At 39.6% G+C, this 23556-nt stretch overlaps 1 protein-coding gene across 2 annotated transcripts in view; it reads left to right on the top strand.

The window, feature by feature from the left end:
- The window catches only part of STX7 (syntaxin 7), a 42701-nt gene that overhangs the window by 6925 nt on the left and 12220 nt on the right, over nt 1-23556 (top strand). For both annotated transcript variants that reach the window (XM_086707879.1, XM_086707880.1), the window contains exons 3-4: nt 20856-20925; nt 23102-23195. In XM_086707879.1, coding sequence (XP_086564005.1) covers nt 20856-20925; nt 23102-23195 — 164 coding nt within the window. The remainder of the gene's footprint in view (nt 1-20855; nt 20926-23101; nt 23196-23556) is intronic.

Here is a 23556-nt window from a genome sequence, read left to right as displayed (position 1 = left end):
GTGTTTAATTCTTAAAATTGGGTTCATAACAGGACAACTCCAGTGACTGAGAGCAGGAACAGATTTTAGAAGGTTAGAACTCTTAAAATGAAAAAAAAAAAAAAAGAAAAGAAAAGAGAAAAAGGCCAGAACTCTTTAGAGTGAATACAAAAGACAATAATATTAGAAGAGATAACACTTAATTGCATTTTCCTGTAGAGTGCCAGGCACATAATACACTATTTCATTAATGAAATAAAACTTTAAAAGGATAGATATTTGGGGGACCTGGATGGCTCAGTTGGTTAAGTCTCCTTTTTTTTTTTATGTTTATTTTTGAAAAGAGAGAGAGAGAGAGAGAGAATGAGTGGGAGAGGGTCAGAGACTAACAAAGACAGAATCCAAAGCAGGCTCCGGGCTCTGAGCTGTCAGCACAGAGCCTGACACAGGGCTCGAACCCACAAGCCATGAGATCGTGACCTGAGCTGAAGTTGGATGCCCAACTGATCGAGCCATCCAGGTGCCCCCGTCCTACTCTTGATTGCAGCTTAGATCATAATCTCATGGTTTGTGGGATCAAGCCCCTTGTTGGGCTCTGTGCTGACAGTACGGAGCCTGCTTGGAATTCTCTGTCTCTCTCTCTCCCTCTCAAAATAAATAAAAATAAACTTAAAAAAAAAAAAAGGATAGAGACTTATATTTGCTTTTAAACCATCTGGTTCTAGATGAGACTAAAGAGACTTGTTGACTAAATTCCCTAGGTTTGGAACTGGGGAGCCCTACAAAGAGTTTACGTTTACTTAAAACAGGGAAAGGGAAAGGGAACATACATAGTCTAAAGGACTGTGCCCTTAAGGAGCAGGGATTAACTGATGAGGGGACGTTTCAATCCATTGAGGCAGATCTAGAAGATAACTCAGGGTTCCCACAAACAACTGTGCTATACCTATCAAACACAGTGCTACTAGACTAAGCCCATGTAGCATTTTATTGGAAATTATTACTCCTTGGGAGACAGATACAGATATAAATTTTTTAAAAGATCACTGTAGCAGATTTGAGCCTATAGTTTTTTTTTGTTGTTGTTTCACATTTTGTTTCTGAATCATAGCTAATCACATGAGGACTATTCTAGTCACTTTGTAGTAGTCAGTATTCTGGCCCTTTGGGCATTAACTGAACTCTCTTTTGGAGTGTGTTAATACAGTGTTATTCTTTAGCTTACTTAAAGTTTACTGCTCTCTTTACCAGAATGTGTTAACACACTGTGAAAATACAGAATGTTTCCAGATGACCAAACCATGTGTTCTTATCTAATCATTAACTTCCCAGAAGTTACTACTCTACCCAAGTGATTTCAGTGAAATGTCAGCATGTTTTGGAGGCAAAAGGATTAAAAGGATTAGATTATGGCACTAAAAAAGTGCTGTTGTGCACAGCGATATGCTATAAAAGCCAAAAAAAATAAGAATTTTTCTCTTTGTTAGAAATAGTGCTGGTCTGCAGCACCTGGGTGGCTCATTCAGTTAAGCATCCAACTCTTGATTTTGGCTCAGGTCATGATCTCGTGGCTGTGAGATCAAGCCCCATGTCGGGCTCTAAGCTAAGCATGGAGCCTGCTTTGGATTCTCTCTCTGTCTCTGTCTCTCTCTCTCTGTGCCCCTCCCCTCCTTTCTTTCTCTCTCGCTCAAAATAAATAAATGACGTTAAAAAAATATATATATTGCTGGTTTGCCTCAGGCTAATGTGTGAAAATTAAGAGAGACTGTAATTTTAAATTAGATGTGTGGAAAAGTCAGGACCTTTATGCAAGAAAGGCCAGGAGGCCTTACTCCAGAGGACAGTGCAGGTCTTCTGTGCTGGGAAAGATAAATGCATTAGGAATTCTAGGAAGAGGAGGAAGAGTGACTGTGGGCTCTGAGATTATAGAAGCAGTAAGCACCTAGTGTATGAAAGATACACGGATTGGAGATTATTTGTGAGCTTGAACTGGTAGGAGGTAAGAGTTCACTTAAATCAAGTCATGTTCCCGAGAAAGATTGATTGATCTGCTAGATGGGAAGTGATAAATTGAACAAGAGTTGCATACTCCTGGCATAATTGATAGGTAAGTATGTGACTGCACTGTGATTCAGGGCAGCTTTGGTGTGTGGGGAGGGTGGTGGTAAGACCCACAACTCTGCCTTGTGGAGAGGGGCCAAGAAGCCTGGGACCATTTGGCCGTGAGAAACCACAGTGCCCACCTTCAGCTACTGAAGCACGGTCTTGTGTAAAATACAAGAAATGCATTCTGCGTGATCACGAAGGCCTTCGCAAAGGAACAGAGCAACAGTAGCCAGACGTCAGCTCTAGGAGGAATAGGGCTTTTGAATAATCCTGGTTATTCAGGAATGGAATGGCTACCCTCAGGAGGAGTGACTAGCACGTGGTGGTCAGATACTATTTCTCAGGTCTGGTGTTGAGAGGTTTAAACACTGGAGTAATGGTTCCAACTGAGTGACTTGTAATTATGATATTCTGCCTTCATTCAGCAAATAATTTATTGAGCACCTACTACTGGCCATTGTACCAGACCCTTGGGAATCCAGCAGTAAGCAAAGTCCACAAGGCCCTTTTCTCATGTGGGTCGTAGTGTAAGGAAAAGCAGAGGGTTAAAAAAAACATTAATGAACAATATGGTTTCCTGTGATGAAAATGAGCATGCTAGAAGAACAGGTGACTGTGGGGAAGCTGCCATAGCTGAGCTTGTCCTCTGAGGGAGTGAGAATGAGAAGGCGCTGATAGTGAGAAGATACAGGACAAGAGCATTTAGATGGAGCCAGGGAGCTGGCAGTAAACTCCTGAAGCAGTCCACAGCTTGGGGTGTTCAGAAAATAGGAAAGAGAAGTCCAGTGTGGCTGGAACACAGCACCTGAGGCAGGAGTGGCTAGAGAGGAAATCAGAGAGGAGACTGAGCAGGCCACCCAGAGCCTCAGAGGCCGTCTGGGGAGTTTAGGTTTCATTCTAAGAAGGAAGACACACAGTCATATTGCTTTGGCTGCTGCTGCTTAGAAAATAGACTTTGGAGAATTTGGGGTGGGGACACGATGGCCATCTCTGGGTCTGATGAGGGAGGTGTTGGCTTGTACCAGGGTGGTGGCAGTGGGGACAGAGAACTGATGGATATTCTTTGGAGGCAGAGCCAGCAAGATTTGCTGCTGAGTGTGGGTGGATTAAGAGTGAAAGAGGGTAGTCCAGGGTGCCTGCATGGCTTTTGTGTTAAGCAACCAAGTCGACAGTGGTGAGTATATACTGAGGTGAGAAGGACTACAGTTCGGAAATGGGGAGAATTTTGTTTTGGCTAAGTGAAGTTCGAGATGTCTTTTAAAGATCTAAGGGGAGATGCCAGACATCTAGTTTAGATACATGAATTTGGAGATCAGAATGATATCAGAGTACAAATGGTATTTGAAACCGTAGGTCTAAAATAATCACAGAGGAGTAAGAGAAGAGAGCTGGAGCATTAAAAAATGTAGAAGCCTGGAAGGCAGGGAGAAAGTGTGAAGAATCAGAGTGACCAGTGAGGTAAGAAGAAAATCAGGATATGGTGGATTTCCAGAAATCAAAAAAAAAAAAAAAAAAAAAAAAAAAGTTTCAAGACTGAGAGAGGCATCATCTGTGTCTAATGCTGCCAAGAGACTAAAAATTTTAGCACTGAATTTGATGAGGCAAACTGGTGACTTTGAAGAGAATGGTCCTCTGTTCGTGTTCTGAATGTAAATGAAAAAAAAAAAAAAAAGGGAGAAGGAGTGACCCTTTTTCAATTAAAGAGACTTCCTAGAATCCTACTCACCTCTGCTTGTGTTATTGATCAGAGTTTAGATACAGTCACATAGCTACACCTAGCTGCTAGGAAGGCTGGATTACAGTGTGTTCACTAAAATTAGGTCTTGTTCCATTTAAGAAGGGAAAAACCAGTATTTAGTGGGCAACTGGCAGATTCCACTATGGAAGTAGAAAGAGGGCCAAAGAAGTGGTTGCATTTTTCCACCACAAAAGAGAGAATCCAGTGAGAGTATAATTGCAAAAGAAAGGTCTCTGAAGGCGAGAGGGAGAGGGAAACAGATCACCAGTGTTCAGTTTGCCTGTCGTCCACTGTACAAGTCCAGGCAGAATGTGGGGTGGACGGTAAGTGTGGTGGGCAAAGAAGGGAGAGTTCCTGTCTGAGTGAGCTGTTCTTAAATGAACTAGGAGGCAGAGGTATCAGACAGGGAGTGGGATGGAAGGCTGTTGGACGTTTATGGAAAGAAGAGAAAGTGATGAGTTGTAGTTTTGACAGTTGAGAGGATTGACATACCACAGAGGTAACGAAGGGTTGTTGGGCAGGTTGAGTACTCATTTGAGACTTGGGGTCTTGAATTTAGTGAAAACAATCATCACTATGTATTGTTTCTAATTCTGAGATTCACTGAATGAATGAAGGGAAATTTAGATTAGGTAGAGTTAGTTATTGGTAAAGATCTAACCTACCAGCCAGTGCACATCACCGATAAGGACTATGGAAGTGAAAGGCAGAAGTGTGAAATTTCAGTTCATTTTTTTCCCATCTGGCAATGCTAATAATACCATGATTGAATAAGATGGTACTTTGCACCACATTTAGGTGTTTCTCTTTACATCTGTGTCTTGTAAATTTGTGTCAGTACAAATTATCTACTTGTAAAAAAGAAATCTCTGGAGAATATACTGTAAGAAGGGTAATACCCTTGTCGTTAGAATATGCGCATCTGTTCAACCAGTGCTAAAGTCTTCGTAAACACTTCAGTGGGGAAAGTTTATTTTCATATTAATTTTGGTTAAGATCAGTGAAAAATTATAAAATATGAACTTGTATAGTTGAGTTTATAACAAAAAAATAGCAATCGAAAATTTTTGATTCTTGGAGGGATCTAAGAGTAACATATATGAAGATTAGAATTTTTTTTAACTAGTGTATTCTGACAGGTCTCTTTTGCAAAGAGTAGAATAGATGAAATACAATGTTTTTAAGCTTTTTTTTTTTTTTTGCCTTAAGGTAGTTTTTGTTCAAAATAATCTGTAGTCTTATCAATTTGCTTTGCTAGTAAAGTATTTAAACCATATTACCATAATTTAATTTATATTAAACAACATATATAAATATTGTAAATACTTAAATATAAAATATATTAGAAATAGATTACATTAAAATAACAATTTTTTGAGTGAGTAATAGATATAACAAACTAGAATTTTATTAGGGATTTGTCTGTGGAGTGTTTAAAATAAGAAAAAAAATTCTTTTTGTCTTAATGAAACTATTTGAAAATCTTCCTGAATATGGAATTTTATTGATAGATCATATGTAGGGCAACGGGGTTGGGGGGGGGAGGTAGAAGCAGTGAGGAAAGTTATTTGGATCCCAATGTGATCTTGATTAAGAAAATATTTTTATCCTATGAGAGAAGGTGTTCTGTTGACTCTGTCACAGAGTCAGCTAGGTATTTGTGCCCCAGCTGCTCCATCCTTTGCCTGTGGCATAGACAATACTCCGTCGATGGCCCTACCATGACATCCAGTCTTTCTCAACCCAGCGCTCCAGGCAACCATTCCCAGTAGACTGGAGTTGGCATGTAAATAAACAGTTTGTTATCCCAGGTCTAGAAGATCATCGTGCATCAAAGAAATGCTTAGATTTAACTCTCAGCTTTGGATTGAGACGTTGACAAGTAACATTTTTATTAGTAGTATCTGGAAATGAGGTATACACCCATGTACTCTTCATCACCTGTCTGTATTTTTTTTTTTTTTTTTTGAAGCAAACTCCTACCAGCGATGCATAGTACGAGGATAAGCAAGCCTTTGTGGGTTGCAATGGCTGAGTCTGTTATATAAGGTAAACCAGAGTAGGATATTTTCCCTGGGGCCATTAATCCTTGCACAAACAAACAATATAGACAAGCGTATTCAGAACACACAGAAATAACTCATGTTTTTGAAAGAAGCAGAATAAATATATTGAAAACCATCACATAATTAAAGACTTTTTTTTATCTTTAAAAAATAGAACTATAATGCATAGAGTAGTGCACCAACTATTAGGGTATAGCTCCATGAATCATCTGTTACAATACCACACATGCAAGTACAACATTACCAGCCCCCTGAAGCCCTTCTCATTTGTCACCCACTCCATACTCTAAGAAGATAACTTCTTTTTTTTAAATTTTTTTTTTCAACGTTTATTTATTTTTGGGACAGAGAGAGACAGAGCATGAACGGGCGAGGGGCACAGAGAGAGGGAGACACAGAATCGGAAACAGGCTCCAGGCTCCGAGCCATCAGCCCAGAGCCCGACGCGGGGCTCGAACTCACGGACCGCAAGATCGTGACCTGGCTGAAGTCGGACGCTTAACCGACTGCGCCACCCAGGCGCCCCTCTAAGAAGATAACTTCTAACATCACTGATTAATATTGCCAGTTTCTTCACTTTAATAGAGTCAAGTGTTATGTTTTATGTTGGACTTCTTTCTCCCTTTCTGTTTAAGCAGTTCATCCATGGTATTACATGTAGGTATAGGTCATTTGTTTTCATTGTTATATAGTATTCCATATCCAAACAGACCATAGTCTATTCTTTCTACTGTTCATGGACATTTGGAGTGTCTGGGTTTTTTATTTGTCTTTATTTTTTGCTATTATGAACAATGCTGAACATTCTTACGTGTTCTTTTGTCTCATGTGTGTACCTAAGAGTTGGGTTGCTGAGTTATAGGGTATGTATGTGTTTACCTATGGTAGTTACATAAAGTAGTTGTACCAGGTAATACTCCCACCAGCTAGTGTATCAGAATACATTTTGCTCCAAATCCTTGCCAACATTTGACATTTACAGTCTTAACTTTTATCCATTCTAGCCATAGTTCTGTCTCATTGTGATTTATATTGCAATTCCCTGATTAGAATCAGACTTTTCAGAATGTCACTGAGTTAGGAAAATGAATGAGACAGTAGGAAAGGTTTCTAATTAAGCTCTATGTGAGTGCATGCACATTTCCTGAAATTGGATCCCAATGCCAGTGTGACCTTGAGTAAGCTCTTTCACTTTCCAGGACATGATTTTCTTATATATATTTTCTGTGGGCTGGCTTGTGGCCTCTCTTGACATTTAATAAGCTACAACTCTAACCAATGCTTTAAAGAATCTTGAAAGCTCTTCTAACATATGCAGGATTATTCTCTTTGTTGTTAAGAGACAAATTGCCATATTTGGATCCATAACACATACTTTTAAAATTCCATAGGGGCACCTGGGTGGCTCAGTCGGTTGAGCATCCGACTTTGGCTCAGGTCATGATCTCGCGGTCTGTGAGTTCAAGTCCCGCGTCGGGCTCTGTGCTGACAGCTCAGAGCCTGGAGCCTGCTTCGGATTCTGTGTCTCCCTCTCTCTCTGCCCCAACCCCCCCCCCCACTCATGCTCGCTCGCTCTCTCTCTCTCTCTCTCTCTCTCTCTTTCTCTCTTTCTCTCTCTCTCTCTGTCAAAAATTAATAAACATTAAAAAAATTAAAAAAATAAATAAAATTCCATAATTGAAATAGCCTTGCCAAGACTAGCTAGAGTTCCACTAAGACTTACATATTACTTGTAAGAATTAGAAGATGGGAGAGTTGTAGTCACAAGGGATTCTGGTATGAATCGTGTCTATATTAATTAAGGTATGAACTCAAAGAAGTTGATAAATAGAATGTATCGGCAGCTGACCATGAAACATGGCCATTGAAGTAAAATTTTCACCAGCGCTAATGAGAATTCTGACATTTGAGTATTTTTAAAAAAGAATAATCTGAAAGAGAGTCTAAAAGTTAAGCCTGTGGAAAATGAACAAATTGGATCTATTGGTAACATAAAATATACCGAGTCGAATTTTATGAGTACAGGAGTTTTCTGCTAAAATATGCATAATATGTCATATGTACATGTGTGTTCATTCCAGAAGATTTGGGAAAGCAGAAACTTCTAGGGAGGTATAAAATGTGTGACCTTAAACCCATGTCGTGAAGGTTAAGGGAAGGTGACTGGAAATGTTTATGTTGAATCTTCATTGTTTCATTTTTTATCATTTATCTCCTATTGATTAGTTCTACACAGACTGTGTAGAGTTGCAAAAATATTATTGGTTTTCTTTGTGTTGTACTTAGCTCTCATTCTCTGTGGGTACTTTGCTTATTTATTAAAAAGAATCAGTGCTTGGCTCTTGTCCTCATAAGGTTCTTAGGATTTGAGGTGACATAAAGTCTGTATAAATGTGTGAGTCCTTTGGTTACTTTTGAGAGTGAACACAGCTATTTTGATTCGAGTCTAGTGAAAGAGGCACTTGTTTTTGCATCTAACACATGACTGCACAGAGGGGAAACTAGTATCATCAACTTCTCTTTTTTGGTGCCTGGGCACACTTTTCTTTACAAAAGACCTCAGTCCTGAGGAGTTAACAAATTTACTGGAACTGTGGATTTACCCAGGAATTGGGGATGTTCCTTTTTTTTTTCTTTTTTTTTTCTGGGGTGGTCTGTTGGTGGCTATTGGTGGATAGGAAGGTAGTTTATAGAGGAGGAGTTGAAACCTCATTCTCTCTCCCTTTCTCTCCTTCCTTTTCCCTCCCTCCAACCCTCTCCTAACTTGCTATTTGACATATCTACTTTTAACATCATACATCTGAAAATTTTTGGTTGGATTTTTTTTTTTTTTCCCTTGAGGAGAAAAACTTTAGTAGCTTTGATTTCATTGTTGTAATTTTCTTCATGCCTAAGGTGTTGACACAGAATAGAGAACTAGGTGTGGAAATTAATGTCTTATCCAAGAGAATTTTCAGAGAGTGACAACTTTTCTTTTCTCTGGTGGCTTTTCCTACATGACTGAACATGAGTGCTGTTTATGACTGAATGTGAATCTAATGGCTACAGAAGTATTTATACATAGATTCTTTTTTTTTTTTTTTAATGAAAACGAGGTCACTGTATGCTTATTTTATTTGCTGCTTACGTTTTTATCTATTATGGCCAAATAATTTTCCATTATATGAGTGTGCCACGCATCATTTAACCAGACCTGTGTTAATGGACATTTTATCCTAAGATTACATATTTAAATGTTGGAGAACTTACCATATATGCTTCTTCCACACGTGAATCCTTCTGAGGTCTATATAGATAAAGTGTGATGCTGATTAAATTCTCATGTATCTTTCTGCACCCATCTTATTAAAAACATTATAATATTCTTTTTTTTTAGACTATAAATATAGTCAATATGCCTAGTAGTTGTTTATTACAGAGTAGCCTCTGTTTTATTAAAGTTTGTGATGGGTTGTGTAGCAGCCTCTCAACTGCCTTGTGGTACAGCCTGTCTGTGCATTTAGTGAGCTCAGTGTTGGTGTGGGAGCTGAATAGCAGATGTAGGCCAGGTGGTTTAGTTTTGGTTTCCTGCAGTAGCTTTGACACTTCTTGTCCTCATCTCTTGGACTCTTTTTTGTCATTTCTCTACCAATTACTGAGCAGTGTTTTCCATTAAAGAGTAATTGCCTTTTATACTCTTCTAGACTTTTTCCCAAAGCTGTTATTAATTGATTTGCCTATTCATTTATTTGCAAGAACCTAAAAGTCTTACGAAACAGTGTTCTGTAAGTCTTGGTACATTTATTTTTCCCAGTCTTTCTTCTTGTTGGAGTGTCATTCATTATCTTAGTCATTATTTGAAGAAACCATTGTTGCAGGAGCATGTTACTGATACTGAGTATGGCCATCTACTTCTCTGGGGTAGTTTGGTCTTTATCCCATTTAAAGTCCAAGAGAATGCCCACAGACAATAAGATTCCCTCCTAGCCTGTGGACTATTATTTTCTTATTGAGGACTGTGAAAGCTTTTAGCTAAAAAATCCAACTCAGCCCTGCTTATTTGTGAATACACAGAGCTGTTGTGCTGTTGGAGCTTGGGAGGAGAGCTGGGCAGGATGGCCCAAGTGATTTTAGTTGTATGCTATTGCCTGTACACCCTGCTTTGTTCAAAAATCTCTAGAAGGTATGTAAGTTGGTATCTTTTAACTACGGGCATACCTGTGGAGATACTGGGGATTTGGTTGCAGACCAATAAAGTAAGTTAAATTTCCATATCCCAGTGCATATCAAGTTATATTTATACTATCCTATAGCCTATTAAATGTACAATATCTAAAGAAACTATGTACATGCTTTGACTAAAAAATGCTTTATTGTTAACCATACTGACCATCACCTGAGCTTTCAGGGAGTCAGAATCTTTTTGCTGGAAGAGGGACTTGCCTCAAAGTTGATGGCTGCTGACTGAGCAGTGGTGGTTGCTGGAGGTTGGGGTGCCAGTGGCAATTTCTTAAAATAAGATGACAGTGAAGTTTAGTGCGTCACTCGACCCTCCCCTTCACGAACGGTTTGTCTGTAGCGTGCAATGCTGTTTCGTAGCATTTTACCTATAGTAGACCTTCTTTAAAATTGGGAGTCAGCACTCTCCAACCCTGCTGCTACTTTATCAACTAAGTGTATGTAATATTCTAGATCCTCTGCTGCCATTTCAGCAATCTTCACAGCATCTTCACCAGGAGTAGATTCCATCTCAAGAAACCACCTTCTTTGCTCACCCATAAGAAGCAACTCCTTTTATATTCAAGTTTGACCATAAGATTGCAGCAACTCGGTCCCATCTTCAGGCTCCACTTCTAATTCTAGTTCTCTTGCTGTTTCCACCACACCTTCAGTTACTTCCTCCACTGGTCTTGAATCTTTCACAGTCATCCACAAGGGTTGGAATTGACTTCTTCCAAACCCCTGTGAATACTGATGTTTTGACCTCTTGCCATGAATCACAAATATTCTTCATGGCATCTAGAATGGTGAATCCTTTCCAGAGGTTTTCAATTTACTTTGCCCATATCCATCAGAGAAATCGCTATCTGTGGCAGCCATAGCCTTATGAAATGTGTTTCTTAAATAATAAGACTTGAAAGTTGACATGACTCCTTGATCCATGGGCTACAGAATGGATGTTGTGTTAGCAGCAACGAAAACAACAGTAATCTCATTGTAATCTCCATCAGAGCTCTTGGGTGACCAGGCACATTTGTCAATGAGCAGTAATATTTTGGAAGGAATCTTTTTTCTGAACAGTAGGTCTCAACAGTGGGCTTAAAATATTCAGTAAACCTTGTTGTAAACAAATGTGCTGTCATCTAGGTTTTGTTGTTCATCTATAGAACACAGGAAGAGTAGATTTAGCATCATTCTTAAGGGCACTAGGATTCTTGGAATGGTGAATGAGCACTGGCTTCAACTGAAAGTCACCAGCTACCTTAGCCTCTAACAAGAGAGGCAGCCTGTCCTTTGGAGCTTTGAAGCCAGGCAGGGACTTCTCTCTAGCTCTGAAAGTCCTAGATGGCATCTTCTTCCAATATAAGACTGTTTCATCTTACATGAAAAATCTGTTGTTTAGTTTAGCCACCTTCATTAACTATCTTAGGTAGATCTGGATCTGGAGAAAGGATGTTGTAGTAGGGGATAACAAGTACAAGGGCCCTGAGGTGGGAGCAGAACTGGAGTGTTAGGGGAGTAGAAAGGAGGCCAGTGTGCACAGAGCTCAGAGGGAAGAATAGGAGCTGGGGTGGGGTTAGGTGAGGCTTGCAGGCCATTGTAAAGACTCAGGCTTTTATTTCAGGTAGAACAGCATTTTGAGCATTTGAATGAATGGAATGCGGAAACATAGATAGGAGAATTTTATCATATAGTCAGCATCACACTTTATTTGATCTAGATAAAACTCAAAAGGATTCATGCAGCCTAAATTTTAAGTTCCCCAACTTTTTTTTTTTTTTTAAGTTTATTTATTTTGAGAGAGAACTCAAGTGGGGAATTAGCAGAGAGAGGGAGAGAGAGAATCCCTAGCAGGCTCCACAGCACCAGCGCAGAGACTGATGTGGGGCTCAGACCCACGAACCATAAGGTCACGACCTGAGCCAAAGTCTGGTGCTTAACCAGCTGAGCCACCCAGGCACCCCAAGTTCCCCAACATTTAAACACACAGTCTTAGGATAAAATGTCTGTTAACAGAGGTTTGCTTTAATGCTGCACGACACATTTGTATAATAGGGGAGACACGGTTTCAGGCTCTACTAGAGTTCTGGATTTGTCAAGCGGTTAAGATAAATGGAGAGAGGGGCTGGAGGAGGGTATATGCAAGAGAGTGAATAAGATGACTGACCATGGGGTTGAAGTTGGTCCAGGAGGTGAGTGAAGACGTGGGAGGATGGGGAGGACACTGGCAAAGTGGTAGGACCAAAGGATGGAAGGTCCTGGTGGGGCAGAGGCTTGTTGTTAGAGCCAGGGTACCAGTGGGAGTGAGCAAGACATACAGGAGGTGGTGGTTTGTAAATAGTGTGCATGACAGTAAGATTACAGAAGCGTTACAGTTACTGGTAGTGAGCCAGCATTCCGTGTGATCTTGGAGTGTGTGCCTAAGGTAGAATGGGGGACAAGGTCTTGGGGTGGGGCATGCAAAGCACTGAGCCAGGGTGGCGGAAGGGTCATCAACGTGTATGCTGAAATCATGGAGAACTGAGGCAGGAGTCTAGAGTGACCATGAGCCAGGAGCTAAAACCATGGGCCAGTGAGGTAGCACGGCCGAAGAACAGTTATTACAGCTGTAATGGGGAGTGGGGACAGGGTCTGTATGTCCATTCTGTCTCAGGCTCCTCATTTAGTCTTGCCTTCTGAACTTGCCTTTCTCTTTGAGTTCCTCAAGTTTCTGTTTTACCAGTGCCTGGTACCTAGCCATTTCATCTACTTCATCTAGTTGGGATCTAACTTTAAAATTGCAGTGGCCTCGGGGCGCCTGGGTGGCGCAGTCGGTTAAGCGTCCGACTTCAGCCAGGTCGCGATCTCGCGGTCCGTGAGTTCGAGCCCCGCATCGGGCTCTGGGCTGATGGCTCAGAGCCTGGAGCCTGTTTCTGATTCTGTGTCTCCCTCTCTCTCTGCCCCTCCCCCGTTCATGCTCTGTCTCTCTCTGTCCCAAAAATAAATAAACGTTGAAAAAAAAAATTAAAAAAAAAAAAAATTGCAGTGGCCTCAATGAGTTATTTTGGGCTATAATTTTCACCCCAGCTAGGTTGTGGCAGCCTTTTTTCCTGCTGTGTTTTCTTCAAAAGGAGTTTTGCTGTTCTTTTCTGAATTGTTATGGTCTTTTTGTGTGATTGCTGTATCTGTTCTTTTCCTCTTACTCAACAGAATGAATTTGGTTTTCCAAGGGGGAGTCCTGTGAAGGGAGACGGGAGCCGAGACCCTCTGCCCAAGGGCTCATTACTGTCTGCCATGCCCTGAGGCACCGTTTCTTTCCCTCCTGCCTCTTGAAACCTCCTCTTGTGTGACAGGTCCTCCCCCTCCAGTTCTGATGCCCCCCCCCATCACCATGGTGGCCCCACAACACACAGCTGCCTTTTTGTAAAGCATCTGCCTGCTCTTCGGGAAAGAACTTTCAGAGGTCAGCAGCCTGCGGCCTCTAGCAGGGCCCAGGATCCTCCTTCCTTCTCCGCCAGGGGGGTGTCTGGTTCCTTCTCAGCCCTGTTTCCGGTCCCACTCAGAATGTGAGCGTACTTTTCTGGAAGTGGGTACTTGCTGGTGACGTCTTGGAGCTCTGCCTCCTTTATTCCTTAGGGATCCCACTCATGTGGCTTCCCACTCAGGATCTGCTCTTTTCTGTTGCTTTGGGCCACATGGATATATTTTTGAGAAGTTTTTGTTGTCCTCATTTCTCTGAAAACAAAACTTTTGTGGGTTTCCTCCCCCCCTGTCTTTTTGTTCTCTGTAGCTTCCGAAGGGAAGAAGAGGGAAGATTCAGGAACAGACTCACACCATGTCCCATTTTCAATCCATGTTAGCAACATCTGAGTAGCAATGTCTTGGCAAGTGGATCAGAAATTAGGAGTGAGGTAACAGTTCAGAAATCACTGCCATACAAACTGGAGGTGAATTCATGACATGGCTAACAACACTCGGCTGCTTTTGGAGCAGCAGGAGAATTAATGGGCCATTTGGTGGATGACAGAAAGGCAGCTTGTCAAGAAGGTGGGCCAGGGAGGGTCAGGAAGGCTGGAGAGCTGGAGGAGTAGGGCTTGGCCACTGGCGAGTCCTTGCCTGGGTTTGCTGCTTACACAAATCACCTTCTCAAGGGACCATACCCGCCTCTGGGCTTTCCTTCCTTCTGATTCTAGGCTCCCTCAGAGTAGGTAAGCTGAGCAGATCCATGTGATAAAATGTTAGCACTGAATATCTTTGCTAAGAAGAGTGTGTAATGTTCCAGCCATCTTAGAAATCCAGAGTCTTGTTTACATACAGTTCTCAAGCGGCTTGATTTTGTAATTTGTTTTTAAGAACCATGCCTCAGGGGCACCTGAGTGGCTCAGTTGGTTGAGCTTTCGACTCTTGATTTCCGCTCAGGTCATGATCTCACAGTTGGTGAGTTAGAGAGCCCCACATGCGTAGGATTCTCTTCTCTCCCTCTCTCCCTCTCTTCCGTCCCCCACTCATGCGCTCACTCTCTCTCAAAAAATAAACATAAAAAAAAAAAAACCAGGAACTGTGCCCTCAGATTTAACTCTTTCTCAATCTATAGTAGCTTTAAAATACCCTACATTTCCATTTTGTTAATCTACATGACTTTCTATGTTTGAAATATCTGGGAAGAAAACCAATGAGAGATTTAAAATTAAATGTATTTGGAGTGTTCTGAATTTGAGTTAGCTTGCAGGTGTGCTAGTTAGTTTCAGGAAGGAGAGCACAGCAAACCAGTGGGCTTGGCCTCTGGAGGCGCAGACTCCATAGCGGGCTTCTCAGCTCAAGACTCATCCTTATCTTCCTCTTACCCCTTTTTGTCTCCACAGTTTGCTTCAGTTCTTTCACCGACAAAGAAGATAAGCTGCCTATCCAGGTCACAAGACAGAGCATGAGATAGAGAGGATATTGGAAAAAAGCCCATAATTATTTTAGTAGCTGTCTTTCAGATTCTCTGGGGGGATTTCCCACTTGTGATACACTTTTTAGAAGTATAATACTGCACACGTTTCTTAGTTTTCCTTGATATATGAAATAGTCCCATTTCACTCCATTTTTGTTTCTTAAAGCCTTTTTGTGTTGATACTTTTTCCAACTAGCTGATAAGATTTTTTATGATATATTACCCTGTGCACCTTGTACTCTGTAATGAACCTAACCTAATGGTTCTAACTCGAATTATAGTAAATTTACCAGTGATAGCATCTTTCGTTCTTACAGAGGTCTGTGCCGTTCCAAAATGTTTTCATATGTGTCATCTTCTTTAGTACTCGAAAGTACCCTTTGAAACAGGTAGAGGGATTGATTGATAGATGAGAAAAGAGTGGAGGAGGAAAACAGTTTATTTCTTTCAACATTTAGTTGTTTTCTAGTTCAGTTTCAATTACATCATTTGTACATAACTGCTAGGTACTTATCACTGTCAGGCAACTCTTCCCTTGTAATTATAGGATATAACTATTCTGTGTCCATTGATACATCGTCTCTGCAGTTCTCGTAACTATATCAGAAATGATGAAGTCTCAGTACCCTCCTAAGGCATGGTTCACATGAGTTAGCTAACATATGTTAATATTCTTATTGTTGGGGCGCCTGCGTGGCTCGGGTGTCTGAGTGTCTGACTCTTGATTTTGGCTAAGGTCACACAGTTGTGAGATCAAGCCCTGCGTTGATCATGGAGTCAGTTGATCAGCATGGAGCCTGCTTGGGATTTTCTCTCCCCCCTGCCCCACACCCCCTCCCACTTGTATTCTCTCTCTCTCTCTCTCTCTCTCTCTCTCTCTCTCTCAGAATAAATAAATAAACATTAAAAAAAGAGAATTTTCTTATTCACTTCTGACTTTCAGGAGAAAGACATAAACCCCTTCGTACCATTAGTTGTCCATGTATTGAGTTCATTCTTACAATATCCAGTACAAAGTGCTTACACGCATCGTTTTCTGTTGAAGTTCATGGCAATTGAGAAAGAGGTAATTTTCTCTCCGTTTGACTGTTGAGGCAATGATAGCCTAGAGAGATTAGGTAAACGGCTGAAGGTCAGCAGCTAGGAAGAAGTGAGGTCAGGTTTCCAAATCAGGCTGTCTGGCTCCGAGGCTGCTGGCTGGTCAGCATTATACTTCTGAGTGTGGTGTGGCTGACACTGAGTCAGTCTCAACATCACCTGCTCAAGGGTTTTCCTAGCCACGGTTTTGTGTTTTGTTTTTTTTCTGTGATTGGCTGTTACAATTCTGAGTTGTTTTTTGGGTTGAGCAATGGGAATATTTACTCTTAGAAGAGAAGATAGCCGTATTCTGTTTTTTGGAGATAGTTCTTTGAATGCACTATGTGCCTGTTAGGGCTGGCCTAGGTGCTCCCTCACGCCGGCCACTCTCACTGGTCAGACAGCATCCTCCCGCACCCCAGTGACCTCTGACAGGTTGGGACATTACATAGCCCCTCATACCAACTGCTGCCTACGATGGCAAAAGATTTTTATTCTTTGCAATGGAGCATTTTTCTTAAGTACTCCACTAGATGGCAGCAGACCCGTGTGGAATAGAATAGGTCTTCTGTACTGAAGTAAGAGCCAGAAAGGGGGACTGCTTTGTTTTTGAGGAAATACTAATGTACCTTTTCTGGATGTATAGGTAGTAGTATTCTCTTTATGTTATAGAAAAGTGGGATGTATTCTTTAAAGTCACCTCTCTAGAAGTGTAATGGTGCAGGTAATGCAAAAATAATGTGTTCATTGCATTCTTATAGAGGTGCATCTTGATTTAATCGTACCTCTGTGTATTAGGTGAATTTTTCTTTGAGACCCTGTTTATGGTTATGTAAAGAATTTGTTCCTTAATTTTCATGTTTCATGAAACTCTGGAGGGTACTCTGCAAAAATTTTCCTCCAGTGTGCAACAAAGTAACTGTAATTCTTTCTAAATTAATGAGAAAAGAGCAGCCCTTGAAATAATCTGTCAAACCAGCACCTGTGATGTACTGATTACTTATTCTTTCTGAAAATTGCAGAAATTCAACTCCGCCTTTACATGCCTGCTTGGTGAAAAATTTGCAACATTGTTAAATATTATACCACATAGGCTTAGTAACATAGTGAGTACTTAGTACATTCAAGTAACACACTGACTCAGAGTTTGTGAATACAAAGTTTTAGCAATTTTTACTGATTTAGGACAGGGATTGGCCAACTTTTCTCTAAAGGGCCAAAGAGTAAATATTTTCAGCTTTGTGGCCACGTCTGGTCTCCTGCATATTCTTCTTTTTTGTTGTTGTTTGTTTTTGGTATTTTTTTTTAAATTCTTTAAAAATGTAACAACTAGTCCGAGCTGGAAGGCAGTACAAAACAGGCCATAATTTGCTGACACTGATGTAAAAGGGTAACACCAGTCATTGAAAATGAGGTCTCTGGAATCTTGCCAGTTCATAAGATCTGAAGAAAGGACAGGCATTTATTTCCTGATCAGTTGTAGCCAGGCTGACCAGCCTTTGTGATCCACAGAAGGGCCATGAAACTTACAGCTCAATTCTTTATTCCAAGTTAGCATATACTTATTTTTGTGTTTGCTTGCTTGTTTGCTTTGGCATACATACACCTAGATTATGCAGTAATCTTTTTTAAAAAGTCTTTTACTTCTAGCCCTTGTAGCACACTGAAAATATTGTTTTGAAAACCCCCAAATCTACATTTTTAATCTTAGCTCTTCTAAATAACTGATTTCTTGGACAAGTCAGTTATTCCGTCCGATTCTCAGCATTTTTGTTTATAAAATAGGATTAAACTAATGCCACATAATACTTCTCCTAAGCTTGATTCAGTAATTTCAGCTATGTTTCCATCGGCCTTTTGTCAGATCACATGATACCTTTGAGCCTTAAGTGTAGAGCTCTACAAATTAAAGGATCACCTTGAATCAGTGTTGACATTCTAAACCCCTCCCACTGTGCCTGATACATAGTGAATACTCAGTAAATGTTGAATAAATGACTAGTTGAGCACCCTTCCTTTTCTTAACTCCCTTCTTACAGATGCTTTATGTTAGAAATACATACCCTTTCTTACATAAGATTTGTTCTTCCTAATGCCCTTTTGTGGTCAGCCTTTAAAATATTCATTGAGTGTTGGGGTGCCTCTGTGGCTCAGTTGGTTAAGTGTCCATCTCTCGATTTTGGCTCAGGCCACCATCTCATGGTTTGTGAGTTCAAGCCCCACTTCAGGCTCTGCACTGACAGCATGGAGTCTGCTTGGGGTTCTCTGTCTCCCTCTCTCTCTGCCCCTCCCCTGCTCATGATCTTTTTCTCTTTCAAAAATAAATAAGTAAACTTTTTAAAAAATGAATGAATAAATAAAATATTCCTTGAGTGTCAACAATGTGGTGAGTGTTAGATATACAAAAACTAATAAGACTAGTTTACTTTCAAGTCAGGGAGACAGTGAGTAATGTAATTATTTCAATTTATATGCAGGTATGGCATCGGAGGTTTCAGTCTCCAGGACTGAAGTGTCCCATTTCTTACACTTTGAAACTGTTACCAGTACCACCTCCATTTAGGCTTTTTTGATTACCCTCCCATAGCAGACCAATTTTGTAGCTCTTTATTTGAAGCATTTACTCTCCTGCTTCCCCTCAGGGTTTACGTGATGTGCTTTCTTTCCCTTTTTTGGACGAGAGAGTAGGAGGCCTTATTTTCCTTATATCTTCATGAAAAAGTATTCATGAAAAGCATTTAGCACTCAATTCAATGCATTCTGTTAGGCAGTAACATCATGGTAGCATTCCTAATTAACTTCATTTTATAAGATACTGTGTTATTAAAAGAATTGTTTCTGAGTGAGAGGAAGGTCATCATCTAGAACATTTGACTTGTAAGGAATTTCAGTATCTATAAAATCTAAATAGCACTGACTAAATCTGGCTTTTGTTTACAAATACCTCGTTTAAGAGTCTGCCTTTCTTTTTATGACTGCTACGAGGTCTCTTATTATTAATTACCCATATTAGTCTTGGTGGAGGTAAGCAAAATGCAGAGACTCTGAGAACAGTTTTACTGCTTTAACAATCAGGGTTTTTTTCTCCCTAAGACTGGATCTGCGATGATATATTTCTCAGTGATCATGATATTATAACGAAGAAGATCTGGATATAATTAAGAATTCTAGGTATTGGGGCGCCTGGGTGGCGCAGTCGGTTAAGCGTCCGACTTCAGCCAGGTCACGATCTCGCGGTCCGTGAGTTCGAGCCCCGCGTCAGGCTCTGGGCTGATGGCTCAGAGCCTGGAGACTGTTTCCGATTCTGTGTCTCCCTCTCTCTCTGCCCCTCCCCCGTTCATGCTCTGTCTCTCTCTGTCCCAAAAATAAATAAACGTTGAAAAAAAAAAAAAAAAAAAAGAATTCTAGGTATTAGGTGACCAAAAATAAATACGCATTATAGCTCATCTCTTTTGTTTGCTATGGTGAACATACTTTCTTTTCTTTTCTTTTCTTTTCTTTTCTTTTCTTTTCTTTTCTTTTCTTTTCTTTTCTTTTCTTTTCTGTTTTTGGAAATGTGTAAATTCTTTACTTTCAGATGGATTTTCAGCTTGTACTTGACATTTTATTTGCCTGTACACATGCGTAAAGCTATAGGACCTCCCCTTTTGTGAGAAATAACCTTTTAAAAAAAAAAGTTGGCGCATTTATAGACTTTGTGAGCTTAGCATGAATTTTAACTCTTGACTTCTAATTTTGAATGTTTGAAACCTACAGAAAAGTATAGGGCAGCGAACTATACCTTTTACCTGGGTTCACGAGTTGTTGACGTTTTTACACTTTTGTTTAGTATCTCTCTCTCCAAATTCAAATTTCAAAATCGAAACCCAAGATTCTTCAGTTGCCCCACATTTTTTTTTTTTTTATAGCATGTTTTTCATTCCGATTTAGATTCCACTCCAAAATCCAACATTGCCTTATGGGTGCTTTAGTTCTTTAATTTGGAAAGCCCATCTGCCTTGTCTTTTTTTTTCCCCTTTCGTGAAAATGACATTTTTAAAAGCCTAGACCAGTTTTTTTGTAGATTATCTTGCAATCTAGATTGGTCCGATTTTTTTCTCCTCATGATTAGTTTCAGGTTAAACATTGCATGGATCATGTTATGACCTTCTCATTGCATCCCATCAGGAAGCTTATCCTGCCGGGTTGTCTCATTGGTGCTGCTAAATTTGATCATTTTGTTTTAAGCAACAAATTTATCTAAGATGAAGTTAACTCTTTTATAACTAATGTCATCTGAGGATAATTTGAGATTCTGCGACTATTTTGTGATTTCAACATTCTTTATGATGCTTGCCTGCCTCTATTATTACATAGAAAATTCCAAATTAATTATTTCAATTCTATTTTTCCTCCCTTGTTTATTAACAATAATTCATTCATTTTATATTCTACTAACTTGTGTAACTGTTACAATTATTTTCCTTACAGTTTTTATGCCTGTTAGAGCTAAGTGTGCCATTGTTCTAAATGTTCTGAGGGGCAGGGAAGAAAATACTTCTGGATCATAAGTGCAGTTTTACATGTTAACGCCCCCACACAATTTCCTCTTGAAAATTAATGCATTATTCTAATTAGATTTAAACCACTCATTTTTAATTTTTTCTCAACGTTTTCTATATTCATGTCTTTATTTTTCTTTTTCTAAGTGCCCAATTGCCTGTATTAATTTCTAACGTAATTTCTATTGCCCTAACCTTTGTAACAATTATACATTTATTTTCCATCATAATAGCTGTGGAAATACAGAGGACCCTGAATCAACTTGGAACGCCTCAAGATTCACCTGAACTTAGGCAACAACTGTAAGTATTTAATACAAAAAAGAAAGAAAGGAAAAAAAAAAAAAAAACCACTGTTAGGTTGCTTTGATGGTATGTCATGTTATGTTCACCAGAGAAATAATGGAAAATTAATAAAATTTTTCAGCTACCTTATTTGAACCAAGCTTTTGTGTTGGTTTTTCCTTGTTCAGGGTAAGCAGATGTTTTTCTTTGAAGAGCTAGCTTACTCCAGCAAAGCAGAACTTCCTTAGTTGCCTTTCTTACACTTCTTGAATAGGTTGTTCTGATGGATTTTGGAAAATGATACTCTAAGCTTCTCTATGTGATTTTCTTCCCATAGCTGACAGTTCCTTCAGTGACTAGATTTTTATTTGGTTTAGATCCAGTACTTACTCAATATGAATTGTTAGCCCTCTAAACACTTATACCTACATCTTTGAATTTCAGAAAGCATTAGCCTCTGTTTAAAAAAAATAAAATAAAAAGTTCTGATGAAGTTATGCAATACATGTTTCAGTAAATTAATATGCTGCTAGAAGAACAGCAATGATATTTTGTGGTGTTACAGATTTTACAGCATTTTTACACAGTTTCTCACCTGAATCTTACAAAATTAGAGTGAAATACATAGATCAAAATAATTATTTTTGTTTCTCTTGTAAGGAAAATGTGTCTCGGGGGTTTGATGATTTGCCTAACATTATTCTGAACCTGAATCTTAAATCTTAATTCAGTGTTGTTACATCCCAATTGCAAGTGATAAATATGCAGTAAATGAGATCCCAAACAACATTAGCTATAGAAGGAAAAAATTGCAGGGACACCTGGGTGGCTCATGGGAGTTCGGGCCCCACGTCGGACTCGGCACTGGTGGTGTGGAGCCTGCTTGGGATTCTCGCTGTCACCACTCTCTCTCTGCCCTCCCCCTCTTGTGCTTCTTCTCTCTCTCAAAATAAATAAACTTAAAAAAAAAAAAAGAAAAGAAAAATTGCAAAGAGCAAGAAATTCAAAGATAGATGGTAGGAAATCATGTTTTTTATGAAGTACAATTTGAAGAATTTATAGTTAGGTCTAATTTATACTGATGTTTTCTACAGTGGAGAGATGTTGGGGTGGTAAAAATGCCCCAAGTTTAAATAATAACCCATCATTTGTTAAACTAAAATGGAACAGGAACACATAATTCTTAATAGTTATAATATTTGCTAAGGTTGGTAGTGGAGATTGTGAATAAGTAGATATCAGTAAGGTCTTCTTTTCAGAAATGTAGCTGTATTTCATTTCCTAAAGATATTGAAAGGTTTGTTAAAGGCAGTGGACTTGGTAAATAGATAACAATAGTTTGTAATTCTTCCTTATCAATCAAATACAGTTATCTGTGCTTTAAAATACTCTTACACAGTATCTCATTATTTTACGGGATCCTAAGTATGACTCATATAGGTGTTTAAAATGAGAGATAATATAAATGAGAAGTACTAACGTTGTAATTTGTAAAGCATCACATTAGTATGAGCTTATTTTGTTTTTAGTCAAGTTCTTTAGTTAAAAAATCTGACTTTTTTACTTGATTAGCTAGCAAGATAGATACAGATACTGATATAACTTATTTCTTACGGTGCTTTCTCTTTACAGAGAAATGCTATTATTTTTTCCACAGCAAACTTAAAAAATAGTAAATGTATATTATTATTTATTACCTCCTCCCCTCTTTTTTTAAAAGTATGTAGAAGGATACAAATGTCCAGATAGAGAAAGAGGAGAGGATACATGTACCTCCAGCCCTGAGAACTGGACAGAGTCTCAGGCGACAGACCTTCGTCATTTATTCAGCTAACCTCCCAGTTGCAGGATGCAGACAAAAGGCTCCCCCCCACCCCCCAAATTATCTGCAACATCACACATCCCACAGTCTGCCTTTGGCTCCGGTCATCTTCCTTTCTAAGTGACTACTGATTTCTGAAAGCTTGGTTGCCATGTGTGAGTAAAGAACTTTCCATGTAATATTTGCTCAATATCTATCAAAAAATAGAACCTGGACATTTTTGTTTTCATAGAGAAGATTTAGAGCCAGCCTATAAGAAAAGGGGGGGGGGATTTTTATCAAAGTATTCATCAGGATTGATTCAACTGGCAGCATTGTAACTTAAAGAAATCTCTTCGCTCTTTGGCAATAATGTGTGTTTTCTCACTGTAGGCAACAGAAGCAGCAGTATACTAACCAGCTTGCCAAAGAGACAGATAAGTACATTAAAGAGTTTGGATCCCTGCCCACCACCCCCAGCGAACAGGTATCAAGCCTTAAGACACATTGTTGATGTATTGAATGTGAAAGAAATCACATGCATTGTAGGGTCTTTGAACTGTTATGCTAGAAAGGAAATCAAGGGGGAAAAATTGTATTTGAGATTAGTTCACAGAACACAAAACTATATTTAATTGCCCAGGTAGTATCCTGTGGTTCAATAAAGCAAGAATTATTTCCATGAAGTTGCCCTGACCCATAATTAAGCAAGTGCTCAGAAAATGCTTCCTGAGTAATTGTTTCCTGGCTTTCCAGGGCTGACTCCTTGAGACGTGCACACTCATTCAAGATGTGAGGTTTCCTAGGGGCACATATTTGTTTCCTTGCTTATTACTTAGTGGAAGTGA

This window comes from Puma concolor, chromosome B2, assembly GCF_028749965.1.
Source record: "Puma concolor isolate L17-30 chromosome B2, mPumCon1.1.hap2, whole genome shotgun sequence".
NCBI classification, from domain to species: domain Eukaryota; kingdom Metazoa; phylum Chordata; class Mammalia; order Carnivora; family Felidae; genus Puma; species Puma concolor.
This window is presented reverse-complemented; position numbering and strand designations above follow the sequence as displayed.